The sequence below is a fragment of the Macrobrachium nipponense genome, chromosome 26 (assembly GCF_015104395.2).
Source record: "Macrobrachium nipponense isolate FS-2020 chromosome 26, ASM1510439v2, whole genome shotgun sequence".
NCBI lineage: Eukaryota > Metazoa > Arthropoda > Malacostraca > Decapoda > Palaemonidae > Macrobrachium > Macrobrachium nipponense.
This window is the reverse complement of record NC_087215.1, coordinates 69,883,486-69,898,258: the sequence shown is the minus strand read 5'-3', so window position 1 is coordinate 69,898,258 and position 14,773 is coordinate 69,883,486. Positions and strand designations below refer to the sequence as shown.

The following is a 14,773-nucleotide window of genomic DNA, read 5'->3' as shown; positions in this document are numbered from 1 at the left end:
GCAAGGAATCAAACTCGGGACTACCAAATCTGTAGGCGAGCACGTAACCCACTCGTCCAAAGAGGTTCTCGAAAAGACAATCATTAGAAGTACTATGATAAGTAAAGAATTACAAAAAGTCAGTTTTACTTAAATTTACTGACCAAAGAGTAAAGAATTAAAAGAAGTCAGTTTTACTTAAATTTACTGACCAAAAAACAAAACAGCTGGGTTTTAAAAAAAAGAAATGTACATGAATAAAAGTTCCTTCTATGGCAGCCAATTTACACCCAGGACAACCATGACCTATACGTATGCACGCGTATATGTAAGCATCTTTTCACTGACAAACTGGTGCTGTGGTTTAACTACAGATTAACAAGGCAATGAGAAGGATACTACTGATAATGGTCCCAATTTGCTGCCGAAACCAACTCTCAAACCTAACTTGTTCTACAGTATCTTCGTTCATCAATTAATGATAGTCATCCCTGGCACCGTTAACTGAAAGTGGCCTTATGCCAGCAGTCATCCCTGGCATTGTTAACTGAAAGTGTCCTTATGCCAGCAAAGGGGCTTGCTAAAATAGTCATCGGTTAAGGGTCTACATAGGGAAACTGTCATCACTCAAGATGCAATGAAGAAAAAACAATGAAAACTGTCCATTACTCGAGATACAATGAAGAAAAAACAATGAAAACTGTCCATTACTCAAGATACAATGAAGAAAAAACAATGAAAACTGTCTATTACTCAAGATACAATGAAAAAACAATGAAATAAAGACGTCCATTACGCAAGATACAATGAAGAAAAACCAATAAAATAAACGTCCAGTGCGCAAGATAGTGAAGAAAAACAATGAAATAAAGGCGTCGTAATGGACGTCTTTATTACAATGAAGAAAAAACAATGAAATAACGACGTCCATTACGCAAGATAAATGAAAAAAAAAACAATACAATAAAGAATCTACAACAATAAAACTAAAAAATTTACGTAACAGGTCAATGCCCTCATCTCCAACGGCAGAGGGGCGGCGTCGGACGCAGGTAAGGGAGTGAGTAAGGGGGAAAGGGAGGTGTGGGGAGGGAGGAAAGTGTGAGAAGAAAGGGAAGACGAAAAGGAAAGCGGACTAAAACAGGGCGGATGATAGAAAGGAGGAGAAGAACATACCCTCTGTGTCAAAAGATAAAGGCAGGCTTGTCTGCCTGTGATCTGATGACATCACTTTATATATGAGATTCCTGAAGAACAAATATGTGTGTACATGTGAGGGATGAAGAACACGTGTATGTATATATACATACATATATATACATAAATGTGGATACCAACGCACACATGTGCCATTTATCCATAGGGAGTCAGCGAGAATTTACATAACACACACTTATATATATATATATATATATATATATATATATATATATATATGTATTATGTGTGTGTATATATATATATATATATATATATATATATATATATATATACCTAGTTTGTATAAGCACAAACATGCAACAAAACAAACAGCGAATCGGGGGTTACCAAACTTCCCTGTCAAGAAAGGATTCGTTGTGTAGGAGGAGGAGGAGGAGGAGGAGGAGGAGGAGGAGGGCGGAGGAGGAGGAGGAGGAGGAGGAGGGGAGTGAGCACGAGACTTCTGAAAGGATGCAAACTGAAAGGAGAAGTCTGTGTCTTCTTGACAAGTGTCAGTGACGGACGGCGAGTCAATTCGCCTACGACTTCGCGCATTTATGCTTTCCAACTGCCTGTTAGTTGTTATCACACGGAACAACTCCACGTACTCGATTCAATAACCTCTCTACAACCACTCGTGGTGGTGACTGCGTGATCTATTCCGGTTTACTCCGCTTTATATTCAGAGCAAATCATCCGACGAAGTGTCAAAAACATGACGCTAGAACGCCCGTCTTTCATCAAGAGCTACGTCAACACGCTCTTTCAGGCGACACTCTTAATGGGCGCGTGCTTCGAACACCTCCGGGGCATCGTGGTCATCACGCCCGCGCCCATTCGCCTCCTCAACGATACGGCAGGTAAGGCATGGCACCACGGGCCAACAAACTGATATACGTACACACGAGTCCAACTTGTGAAAATGACCATATTTGTGATCTGTGTCAGAACTGATTAGGGACATGGATATAATATATATATATATATATATATATATATATATATATATATATATATATATATATATATATAATATATATATATATATATATATATATATATATATATATATATATATATATATATATATATATATATATATATATATATATATATATATATATATATATATATATATATATATATATATATAATATATATATTATATATATATATATATATATATATATATATATATATATATATATATATATATATATATTATATATATTATATATATATATATATAAATATATCAAGAGCCAGCTGGAAAAGTGAAAAGCAGCAGTACCTAGCGCTTTTGTGTATTCTTGATACACCTGCATTTTATATATTGTACCCTGATGAGGTGTATCAAGAATGCACTTGATATACAATCTTTATGTGTTACTTGTGACCGTAATATATATATATATATATATATATATATATATATATATATATATATATATATATATATATATATATATATATATATATATATATATATATATATATATATATATATATATATATATATATATATATATATATATATATATATATATATATATAAACTACCGCAAGATTGTAAATGTAACAAAAGAACGCACGGATTGTGCAAATAGTGAAAGACAACAGTATTGACAAAATCTGAAAATTTATTAAATCCTGAACAAAATCAAAGCGAACTTAATACAGCCATAGACGCACCAGTAACTAGAATGGAAACCTCCGCACTGCGAGGGTGAAACGGATAGTTGGGAAAGAAAGTGTTATCTAAGTCAGCATCTATGATCCCAGAACGAAAGCAACTCCAGAACGAAAAGCAACTGCGACTGAGAGCAAAGGTTCTTCGTAGATTCTGAATATGTGCTTGCCCTATAATGAGAACTAGAGAGGGTGGTTGGCTGCCCGATTCTAATGCAATAATTGTTGACGAGCCAGCAACGGTGGTTGTGCTGTGCGACTTAAATGTAATAATAATTGATAAGCCAGAAAGGGTGGTCGTTCTGTGCGACTTAAATGTAATAATAATTGATAAGCCAGAAACCGTGGTTGTGCTGTACAACTTGAATGCAATAATAGTTGGACAAGCCAGCAACAGTGGTTGTGCTGTGCAACTTGAGTGTAATAATAACTGATAAGCCACAAAGGGTGGTTGTGCTGTACAACTTAAACACCATAATTCTTGATAAGGCAAAAACAGTAGTTGTGCTGTGCAACTTAAATGCAACAATATCTGATAAGCCAGCAATGGCAGTTGTGCTGTGCGACTTAAATGCAATAATAGTTGATAAGCCAGAAATGGCAGCTGTGCTGCGCGACTTAAATGCAAAAATACTTGATAAGCCAGAAACTGTGGCTGTGCTGTGCTATTCAAATGCAACAATCGCTGACAAGACCAAAGGGGTGGTTGTGCTGCGAGATTCAAACACAATAATATTTGATACAGTCGATGGCGTAGCTGAAGGCCTAGAGTGCGCAGAGTGATTTAGAATGAAGTGTAACCGGTAGAAATGTGTAGTTTCAAATGAATATTCAAAAGTCTATCTGGTCAAGTTGAACAGAGGGGTCCAACATTAGTCTGTAAAGGTTGTGAAGACGAGTCTGTAATATATTACTGTACAAAAACATATACGGAGATGAATGAACATGGGATAAATTCATGAACACTGAAGTGGAATTAGCGTACGAACATGCAAATTTCAAGTACGGATTTGCTTTCTCAAAACAGGAGGCGTGCTTTTATGGGCGTGTAAGAAAATATGAATGATGAAATGAGAAATCTTGAGAAGAAAAGAAATGTCTGGAGTACATCAGTGAAACAAAAACAGAGCCGATTGAAAAAGAAAGAAAAAAAAGTGTGATAAACTTATTAGGTAAAAAAATAAAGCGGGACATGCTTATTCTTTTATAAGCAAAAACCAAGCAAGAAATTTACGGAGACGTGAAAGTAGAACCCATAGCTACGACTGTGAGGGAACAAACAAAAGGATGTTGTTCGTAGCGCATAAGGAATAATGATAAGCACAGAGATAGGCGGTCCGTGGATGAAAAAACGAGGTCTGAAATGTGTTTGTTTGCCGACTTAGGCTTCCGATTCCTCTTCTTGCCCCCTGGTTTCCCGACTCATATAATCTACCTATTAGAAAAAAAAAAATTTTTGACAGTTAATTAAAGAACATACTCTTGACGCTTCTACGATTCGGAGCGTTAAATTCGCACCTGCCAGTTACAATATCTATCATAAATCTCTCTCTCTCTCTCTCTGCCGCCCCCCCCCCCCCCCACACACACACACACACACACACATATATATATATATATATATATATATATATATATATATATATATATATATATATATATATATATATATATATATATATATATATATATATATATACATATATATGTATTATATATATATATATATATATATATATATATATATATATATATATATATATATATATATATATATATATATATATATATATATATATGTATGTATATATATATATATATTATATTATATATCTATATATATAATATATATATATGCATACTTATATTATATATATATATATATATATATATATATATATATATATATATATATATAAAATTACCAAGTTAAGTTTAAGCTATTATTTATATCTTTCAATCTCTCGATGTACTGATTCAAAGTTCGGCAGCTTCCACAATAACTCCAGGATCATACTGAATTCTTCTGTTTAAATATTCCATTGTTCTAAATCTTATTTATATATTCACCAAAAATACAAAATTATACCTTCTTTTGTTTTACCTTTAATATATGCTGATTCGATTACTTCCGATCACCACGAAATTTTGATCTGATACATGCATACATATACGCTTATATATATATATATATATATATATATATATATATATATATATATATATATATAGAGAGGGAGAGAGAGGAGAGAGAGAGCAGAGAGAGAGAGAGAGACGAGAGAAGAGAGAGAGAGAGAGAGAGAGAGAATATTATAACGATACATCAGTGGTTCTCAACCTGGGATCCGCAGAGGGAATCCAAGGGGGCCACGAGCCTAAGTATAAAAAAAATAAAATGATATATATATATATATATATATATATATATATATATATATATATATATATATATATATATACATAGACTAAAAATGTGCAACCTAAGCGGCGCCTAGAGCTACCTGTCATTAAACTTCAAATCGAAAATTTTGTATTTGCCCTTAAGCACCATCAGCCATCTCATTAAAGGAGTCAATAAGAAGAAATTTTCTTTTTTTTTCCTGTTCTATATTTCTTCTCTTATGTCCATTCACTGGTTTTCTTATATTTCGCAATTATTCAGTTAGACGCATCTTTCTTTTAATACATACAGGGTATCCAGAAAGTCCCAGTACCATTACAAGCTTTTCTTGCTTGTGATGGTACTGGGACTTTATGGACACCCTGTATAACAACGCGGTTTCGTTTTTAGTTTGATAAAGCCAAGGTATATACTAATCAATTTTTTAAAGTCCTATCAAACATATTTATTTAAGGTTTCTATTATATATTAGAAAGCCAGACATTATCAATCCACGATTTTGTATGTGTACAGTGATCTATATGAATTCAAAAGAACACCAAACGTATACAAGATAACAGAGTTAAAAGGACATATGACACTTACAGACCTAATCCCCAATACCTTCGAGTTCGACCCAAGTACTCAAGTTGTTCCCAAGGTATACTTACCTTGATCGCTCTCACCCTGTCCTCCAGGCTTATCACGGAAATACCCCACAACTAACACAACCGCCCCCCCCCCCCCGACCAAAGGGACTGTACCTCTCTAGATAAAAAGGGGTCCTCGGTGGTGGAAAGGGTATCGTTATCGTTAATTTAAAGTTAACATAACTTTACAACGTAATTCACACTGGTAATCATGATAAGACGAACATGTGATGCGTATCATTACCAGAGAGAGAGAGAGAGAGAGAGAGAGAGAGAGAGAGAGAGAGAATGTTATGTATATCTTAGTTTAACCAGAGCACTAAGCCGATTATGTCGAGAAATGAATTCCTAATCACCAGAAATAAATTCCTCTGATTCCATGGGGAATCGAACTCGGACTACCGAATCGGTAGGCGACGCACAATCCTTTTGAAACCACAAGATTTCAAAATATCCTCACACTTTCAAAAGTAAAATTCATTTTTCTTTTTTCCAGGGGACAACTGCTCCGATAGCCTGAACGGCCTACCACGAGTGTCAGTCGCTCCGGCTTCCATCAACTACACTGGATTATTTCCACGGCAGTGGATAAACAAAACGTCTGGAATCCTATCAACAACAACAACAGCAGCAGCAGCAACAGGGTTAGACATCAGTAATGAGACAACAGAAAGTGGTCCCGTCTTGACTGGAGAACTGGACTTTCCAGAACAAACAAGAGAGGCCGAGACTTCATCCACACCACAAGAGAGCCCTGTCACAACCACTTCCACGATGCCTGATGACAGTTCATTGGATGAAATCAGAACCCTCAGTTCGACGTTGGTGCCATTTGCATCTCCTCTCAGCAGCGTCAATCTCACACTGACCTCGCATGAAAGAGAACTGAATAAAATTACCACTACAACCTACCCCTTACAGACTCTTACTTCAACATCATCTGAACTGGAACTGAGGACGACTACCACTACACCACATCCCGTTGAGACTCCTAAAATGCCTCCTGCGCCTAAAACACCTGTCTTGAATCTAAAACCTATCTCTTCAAACCCTAAAGACTCTTTTTACAAGCCCTTAGTGGTCCCTCAGACGTTCACAATGAAGTCCACCTTCCCAGTGAAGAGACAAGCATCTTCAGTGCAAGCCAAAGCTACACGGGTCCATTCGACTGACACTGTAAGTCCGAAGAAGCCACTTAAGCTCAACAACAAAAGTAAAGCAGCATCATCGAAAGATGTGTTAAACAACAACATCACACCTGAGCATTCACCAAAAAATACAGCAGGCTTAAACAAATATTCAGCCCTTCTGAGTAAACTGAACTTCCTGCCTTCTGATAAAAAGCTTCCAGCAAATGGCAAGTCCACAGAAAGTCCAGATACACCGACAGTTAAAGAAATAAAGAGTTATCACAGCTCCAAGAATTCCACTGCCAACGTTACAGATACACCACGCGCACTAACATCCTTCGTTACCACCTCCTTTTTCAGCCTGATTTCACATGTAACAGCAGCTCTTGCGCCACTGCATCTTCCTGGAACAACTGAAGCAGCTTTTTACAAGTCCACGAATTCAAACGTGTCAGCACCCACAAACTCGACTTTGTCAGAATCCGCACATCTAAACTTGGCCGTAGCCACGAATTCGTACATTTCAGAACCCACACACTCAAACTTGCCAGTACATACGCAACCCAAAACGTCAGAACCAACGCATGCTAACTTGCCAGAACCAACAGAGGAATCTGCGACACATTCCAATGATTCCTCGGATCAGCTAATTACTCCTTCCTTTGTCAACATCAAGAAAGCTCGGCCGGTTGATCCAAGGTCTCTGGAAAAGGAAATGTACACTGTACTGGCTTCTCGGCTTCCACTGGCTCTAGACCCGGACCTTTTATACTTATGGAGGGCACGTAAGTAAAGTTTTTTAATTTTTACTCTATAAATTATATATCAGTTGTGCAATTGACGATTTTCGCTGCGGATATAAACAACAAAATTGGCCGGATGTATCTTTGAAATCAAAAGAAATGTTATGTATCAGGGGAAATATTGGAGTGTCCACCTGTTTTCAGAGAGAGAGAGAGAGAATGGATTGGTGAAGCAGGAAATATTTTCTAAACTATTATTTGCGGACTTCAACCATATGATCACCCCCACACGTAACATGCAAAAAAATTGAAAAATGAAAAAAAAATTCATTACATCAAGCTCCTGAGCAAGCACAGAGGTCTTGCAAAAGTTCTCATATCAATCGAGAGATTCGCAACACCTACTAAGAAAAGCCTATCCCCATCTACATGTCAGCAACAGCTAAGGAAAGATTTGACTAATCAGTGTATTTCACAGACATGCTTCCCATAGTTCTGCAATTGCAAATGCATTAGATAAAACCCGCTCTGTTCCAAAAACATACACAATTCCCCAACAAAAACCAAGAAAGAAAGAAAAAAAAAACATCCGACAATAACACAAAACAACACATGCCAGAGGTTCGTAAACCCAGGCTGACATGAGAGAGGGAGAGAGAGAGAGAGAGAGAAAGAGAGAGAGAGAGAGAGAGAGGTGGGGGTGTTACAGATGATCAAACTTCACTGACTAATTTATACATGCCAAGTATCATAACAGAAACTTCCACGAACACAAACAAAAGGGGAGCAGTACGAGCACGGGAGCCGTTTCAAAGACATATCCCCCTAGACTCCTACTACTACTACCTTTCTTGAATAAACTAATATTTCCTCCACTCCAGCATACCTGCAGCGACTCAAGCACACCAACCACGAAATGGTCGATGTGATCCTCCAGTCCGACGTCCGGACGCCGCCGGGATCGGCGGAATGCCCGCTGGCGTATCAGAAAGTTGTCCTGCTCAACCTCCAAAGAATGCTTGGTCTCCTCCTCCTCTCCTTGCCCCAGTCCTTGAAGGAAGTCGAGGAAGTTTTGTGGGACCCCGACCTCGAGAACTATCTCTTCAGGCCACAAGGTGAACAATTCTCCTTGCTCTTTATAATTTACTCTTTATTTATTAATCTATTCTTTTTATTTTCTAAATACTTAATCTATTTTTCTCTGCATTCCCCATTACCTTCTGTTATGTCTTTCAAATGAACACCATAATATTCTTTGGAAGCGTGGATTTCTAGTCAATGGCCCCTATGGTGGGTTTGTTTCATATGAAAAGGGTTCATCTTCTGAATATAATAATAATATTAATAAATAATAATAATAATAATAATAATAATAATAATAATATAATAATAATAATAATATAATAACCGTTTTAATCCCTTCCACTTCTAAATAATAACTGCCACCTCCGACTACCCATGCCCTGAATGCAACAAGCAGGCTTAACAACAACTATCAGTTTCTCGTCGATAAAAAGTTCAACATGCACAGTAAAATCTAAAATACTAACTTCATCCACGAGATTAACCTACGAAAGTGTCTGTTCGACAGACTTATTTTAATCTGTTTATGCATGTATTTAACATACTAACTCGGCCAATGAACTGCCTACGAACACTGAATCAACTATAAATGTGATCATGAAAGATAACCTTCAGACGTTTTCCATTAAATTGGGCTGGTTTCTATAATGAGAAAATATATTCATCCGTACTTCACAGGTGTTCCTACATCTGGCTATCTAAAAGGCAGAAGTGCCATTAGCTTGTCAATGTTATCAATAATACTTGCAATGGTTTTACTTGAGAGAGAAAGAGAGATTTACTTCCAATTCCGTTTACAGGAAAGGCCATCCTAGACGTGAACACATGCAAAGGCAGCTGCTACACAATGGACTCGCTAGGAATTTGCAGGGAAATTTTCTTCTGCAAGGATGGAGCCACGCCAGGTATAGCGCCACGGTTAACCCCAGAGCAGCTTCAAAAATTGCTTGCAGCAGCAAGTGGCTAAATGAAATAGAGGTTAGTCCACATTCAACCGCACCCACACGCCAGGTTAAATATAATGTCACCTACACCCCTGACTGGGCAAACTTTAAGGTCGGCTGATTAAAATACTGAAAATAGAAAAATATGACATGCAAATACATTTGGGTATAAAAACATTAATTAGGTAAAAACTTTCTTCTAAGGAGTCCACATTCTACATCCCCAGTTGTAATGCGCACTTTTATTACTTTCAGAATCATTATGTTCGGGTTGACACACACAAGCATCACCATCATCATCATCGTCGTCATCATACAACCACCCCTAACTCAAAGAATTTCAGGGAGGTGTACAGAGCTGGGGAGATCCAGGATTAGCAGCATGACCTTCTTCCATAAGTCTACAGACAACTAACGTTCCACCCACCCAAAGAGAAAAGGCCTGCTTAAAGTTGCCAATTACTACCATCATCATCCAAGCTGCTAACTCGAATGTGGCCGGAATCACCAGGATATGGATTAGTCTGGGAGAACAAGGATTAGCATCAGTACCTTCCTTCTTGATATCCTATGGACAACTGAACTTCCTCCCAATCAAAGAACTAAGGCATGACAAGTTGCCAATTTTATTTATGCCTCAGCTAGGCTGTATGAATGGGTTCCCCCATAATTTCATTCAAATACAATGGTGCATAATATAGGGACTCGTAAGAGGATAGCTATACACAACCACAAAGTTGATATTGGACCTCTTATGAGGTCTGCCTGACTGGAATGATTAAAAGAAAATTAAAATATCCTGTGATTTTGAACAGTGTCAACTGTTATCGTATCCCTAAAAACCAGTGTATCATTATTATGTAGCTGAACAACACATAACACATACCCCAGAGTTAGAAAAAGCCACACCTACTGTGTATCAATTTCATCACTCAGACCTTTAATATCAGGGCTATCATGAGTTATGTTCATCCCATATTAGGAAAAATAACTGTGTAACTTGTATTTAACTAAGCTTTCAGACAAACATGCACTATTATCCTTTTATAATAAATATAGCAAAAAGAACAAAAAATTAACATGACACATCTATATTAACTAGCCTACCCAGTATCAAAGTAGCAAGATCTTCACATTCTCTACGGTCTAACTTTAGCTTAGCTTAATAAAAGATATATATTTCTCATTGATAAATAATATGTAAAGTGGAAAATCCTTCTCTAATGACACTTTCACCTACTGCAACATTTTCTCCTATGAAACTCTAGAAGCCTAAACATTTAACCTAACCTGAGGACCCAACTCTAGGATGGGCTCATTGACAAATATAAATTTCCAAATACTATGAGTGAAAACACTAGGTCTCAAGTACAAAGAATAAGTGTATTTGGATAAGCAAAATACAAAAAATATAAAAATGTTATTGTTAGTATACAATAAGGTTTTGTACATACTTACCTGGCAGATATATACTTAGCTATACGTCTCTGACGTCACGACAGAATTCAAAACTCGCGGCACACGCGACAGGTAGGTCAGGTGATCTACCTTACCCGCCGCTGGGTGGCGGATGTAAGAACCAATCTCCCTTTCCAGCCAGAATTTTTCCTTCCACCGGTCTCCTGAGGGGAGGCTGGGCGGGCCATCAATCGTATATATCTGCCAGGTAAGTATGTACAAAACCTTATTGTATACTAACAATAACATTTTTGTACATGAACTTTCCTGTCAGATATATACTTAGCTGATTGACACCCTTGGTGGAGGGAAAGAGACAGCAATATAAATATGGAAAAAAGGGGAAAACAACACTAGTTGTAGGATGTAAAAACAACCTTGGTTCTTACCTGTTTAGGCAGAAGACTTCGTAGTTACTGTCTATGAGTCTGCGTTGCCTTAAGAGCTTCAGCGAGGGCGTGACCTACAGCTGACAGACTCTTTGGGTCTATCAAAGGGATTTGGTTGTCCGCTTACTTGATAGAATCCGAGCAGGATCTGTCAACGGGGATTCGCCCACTTATATGACAGAACCTAACCACTATCATTGCAAGGAGCTCAAACATACACCGATCACCTAACCAATCTAATCATTGTTAGCACTACGAAATGAAAAACATGCCTACCCGCATGTTCTTTCAAACAACCAAAAACTTACAACCTAACAAGGGGAAAAAATATATACTACTAAGGATATGTCTCAGCTCCCTGCCCCAGCACCGAATCCGCCGATACGTACGGCCTAACCCGAAGCACTTTTCATACGTGATTTTGACGTCTCTCAGATAGTGGTTTGCAAAGACTGAGTTGCAACGCCAGAATGTTGCCTTCATAATATTACTCAGGGATATGTTTTTGTTAAAAGTCAATGACGTGGCAATAGCTCTTACCTCATGAGCTTTGACCTTAAGAACTTTGTATTGACTTTCCTCACATACCGCATGCGCTTCTTTCACCAGGCTTCTGATAAAGAAAGAAAGCGCATTCTTCGAAAGTGTCCTCCTTGGATCTCTTACAGAGCACCAAAGGTTGACATCATTGCCCTTAAGTTTTTTCTTTCTCTGTAGATAGAATTTCAAACTTCTTACTGGGCAAAGAGACCTCTCTGCTTCCTCGCCTACTAATGCAGACAATCCTTGTACTTCAAAGCTCCTAGGCCAAGGATTTGAGGGGTTCTCGTTCTTGGCTAAGAACGAAGGAAGGAATGAACAGATAGCTGCATCTCCTCTGAATCCCACATTTCCTTCTAGTGCATGGAGTTCACTAACCCTTTTTGCGGAAGCCAATGCCATGAGGAAAATTGTCTTCTTCGTGAGGTCTCTAAACGATGCAGACTGAGGCGGTTCGAACTTATTGTACCTCAGGTAACGTAGCACTACATCCAGATTCCAACTCGGAACCCCTGGAGAAAACCTTCTTGGATGTTTCAAACGATCTTATTAGATCATGAAGGTCCTTATCTTCTGAAATGTTTAAGTTTCTGTGCCTAAACACTGCAGATAGCATGCTACGATAGCCTTTAATGGTTGATACCGCCAATCCACTTTCTTCCCTAAGGAAAAGTAAGAAGTCTGCTATTTGTGTCACAGAGGTACTGGAAGAGGAAAAGTGATGGTTCCTACACCATCGCCGAAAGACGTCCCACTTCGATTGGTAGACTCTAAGGGTAGAAGGCCTTCTTGCTGCTGCGATAGCCGTTGCAACTCTTGCCGAAAAGCCTCTCGTTCTGACCAAACTTTTGACAGTCTGAAGCCAGTCAGATCTAGAGCGGGGAGGTTTGTGATACCTCTCAAAGTGGGGTTGTCTGAGCAGATCGATCCTCTGTGGTAATGTTCTCGGAAGATCTACTAACCATTCCAGTACCTCTGTGAACCATACTTGTGCGGGCCAGAACGGGGCTACCAGCGTCATCCTTGCTGCCTCCGATTCTGCAAATTTCTTTAGAGTCTCTCCCAGTATCTTGAATGGAGGAAAAGCATACGTGTCTAGACCCTTCCAATCTAGTAGGAACGCGTCTATCGACACTGCCCTCGGGTCCGATATCGGAGAGCAGTAGTTTGGCTATCCTCATATTCTTGGCTGTGGCGAAGAGGTCTATATGAGGTTTGCCCCAAAGCTTCCACAGGTCCTGGCAAACATCTTCGTGCAGAGTCCACTCTGCCGGCAGAACTTGATCTTTCCTGCTTAGGAGGTCTGCTCTGACGTTCTTTTCTCCCTGTACGAACCTGGTAAGGAGACAAATCTTCCTTTTTTCTGCCCAAAGCAGAAGTTCTTTTGCTGTCTCGTACAGGGAGAAAGAGTGAGTCCCCCCTTGCTTCCTGATGTAAGCCAGGGCCGTGGTGTTGTCCGAGTTGATCTGAACTGTTGAAGCTAGGACGTGGGGCTCAAAAGCTTTCAAAGCTAGCCAAACCGCCATCAGCTCCTTCTTGTTGATGTGCCAGGTCACCTGTTTCTTGTTCCAGGTGCCTGACACTTCTCTTGAGTCGAGCGTCGCTCCCCAACCTGTTTCCGAGGCGTCGGAATACAACACTTGGTTGGGGTTCGGAATGTGAAGGGACATCCCTTCTGCAAACTTGAGAGGGTTGGCCCACCAAGAGAGGTCCTTCTTGATTTCCTTTGAAATCTCGAAGGAGAACTCTAGGTTTTGTGAACGACACCTCCAGTTTCGATGGAGAAAGAACTGGAGAGGTCTGAGGTGCAACCTTCCTAGAGAAAGGAATTGCTCCAACGAGGAGAGTGTCCCCAACAAACTCATCCACTCCCTCGCTGTGCATACTTCTTTCTCTAGGAAGGCTTTGACTTTCTCTGACCCTCGGGCTATCCGTTCTGGAGACGGAAAAGCCCGAAAATCCAGAGAAGCCATCCGAATCCCCAGATAGATACGATCTTGACTGGGGATCAACTGAGACTTTTGAAAGTTCACCAAAAGTCCCAGAGAACTTGCCATGAAAAGAGTCTTTTGTAGGTCCTCCAAACATCTTTCCTGAGACTTGGCTCTGATCAGCCAGTCGTCCAAGTAAAGGGACACTCTGACTCCCTCCAAATGTAGCCATCTTGCTACATTTTTCATTAGGCCTGTAAAGACCTGAGGGGCTGTTGAAAGGCCGAAGCACAAGGCCCTGAACTGGAATATCCTTCCTCCCATCATGAACCTGAGGTATTTCCTTGACGAAGGATGGATAGGCACATGGAAGTAAGCGTCCTGAAGATCTAGGGACACCATCCAGTCCCCTGGCCGAAGGGCCGCCAACACTGAGGATGTCGTCTCCATGGCGAACTTCCTCTTTTCTACAAAGAAATTCAGGGCGCTTACATCCAGAACCGGTCTCCATCCTCCTGAGGCTTTTGGAACTAGAAAAAGGCGGTTGTAAAAGCCCGCTGAGCAAGGGTCGCTCACTAGCTCTATAGCCTCTTTCTCGAACATTTGTTCCACTGCTTGTGTTAAAGCAAGGCTCATGATGGGGATCCCTGTACCTGG

At 39.3% G+C, this 14,773-nt stretch overlaps 1 protein-coding gene across 1 annotated transcript; it reads left to right on the top strand.

Moving 5' to 3' along the window:
• Nucleotides 1–1,652: 1,652 nt before the first annotated feature.
• Nucleotides 1,653–13,068, top strand: LOC135200382 (mucin-5AC-like). The gene is made up of 5 exons (XM_064228997.1): nt 1,653–2,039; nt 6,395–7,813; nt 8,653–8,886; nt 9,655–9,832; nt 10,054–13,068. The coding sequence occupies exons 1-4, from the start codon at nt 1,895–1,897 to the stop codon at nt 9,819–9,821; spliced, it is 1,965 nt and encodes a 654-aa protein (XP_064085067.1). The 5' UTR covers nt 1,653–1,894; the 3' UTR covers nt 9,822–9,832; nt 10,054–13,068.
• The last annotated feature ends 1,705 nt before the right edge of the window (nt 13,069–14,773 follow it).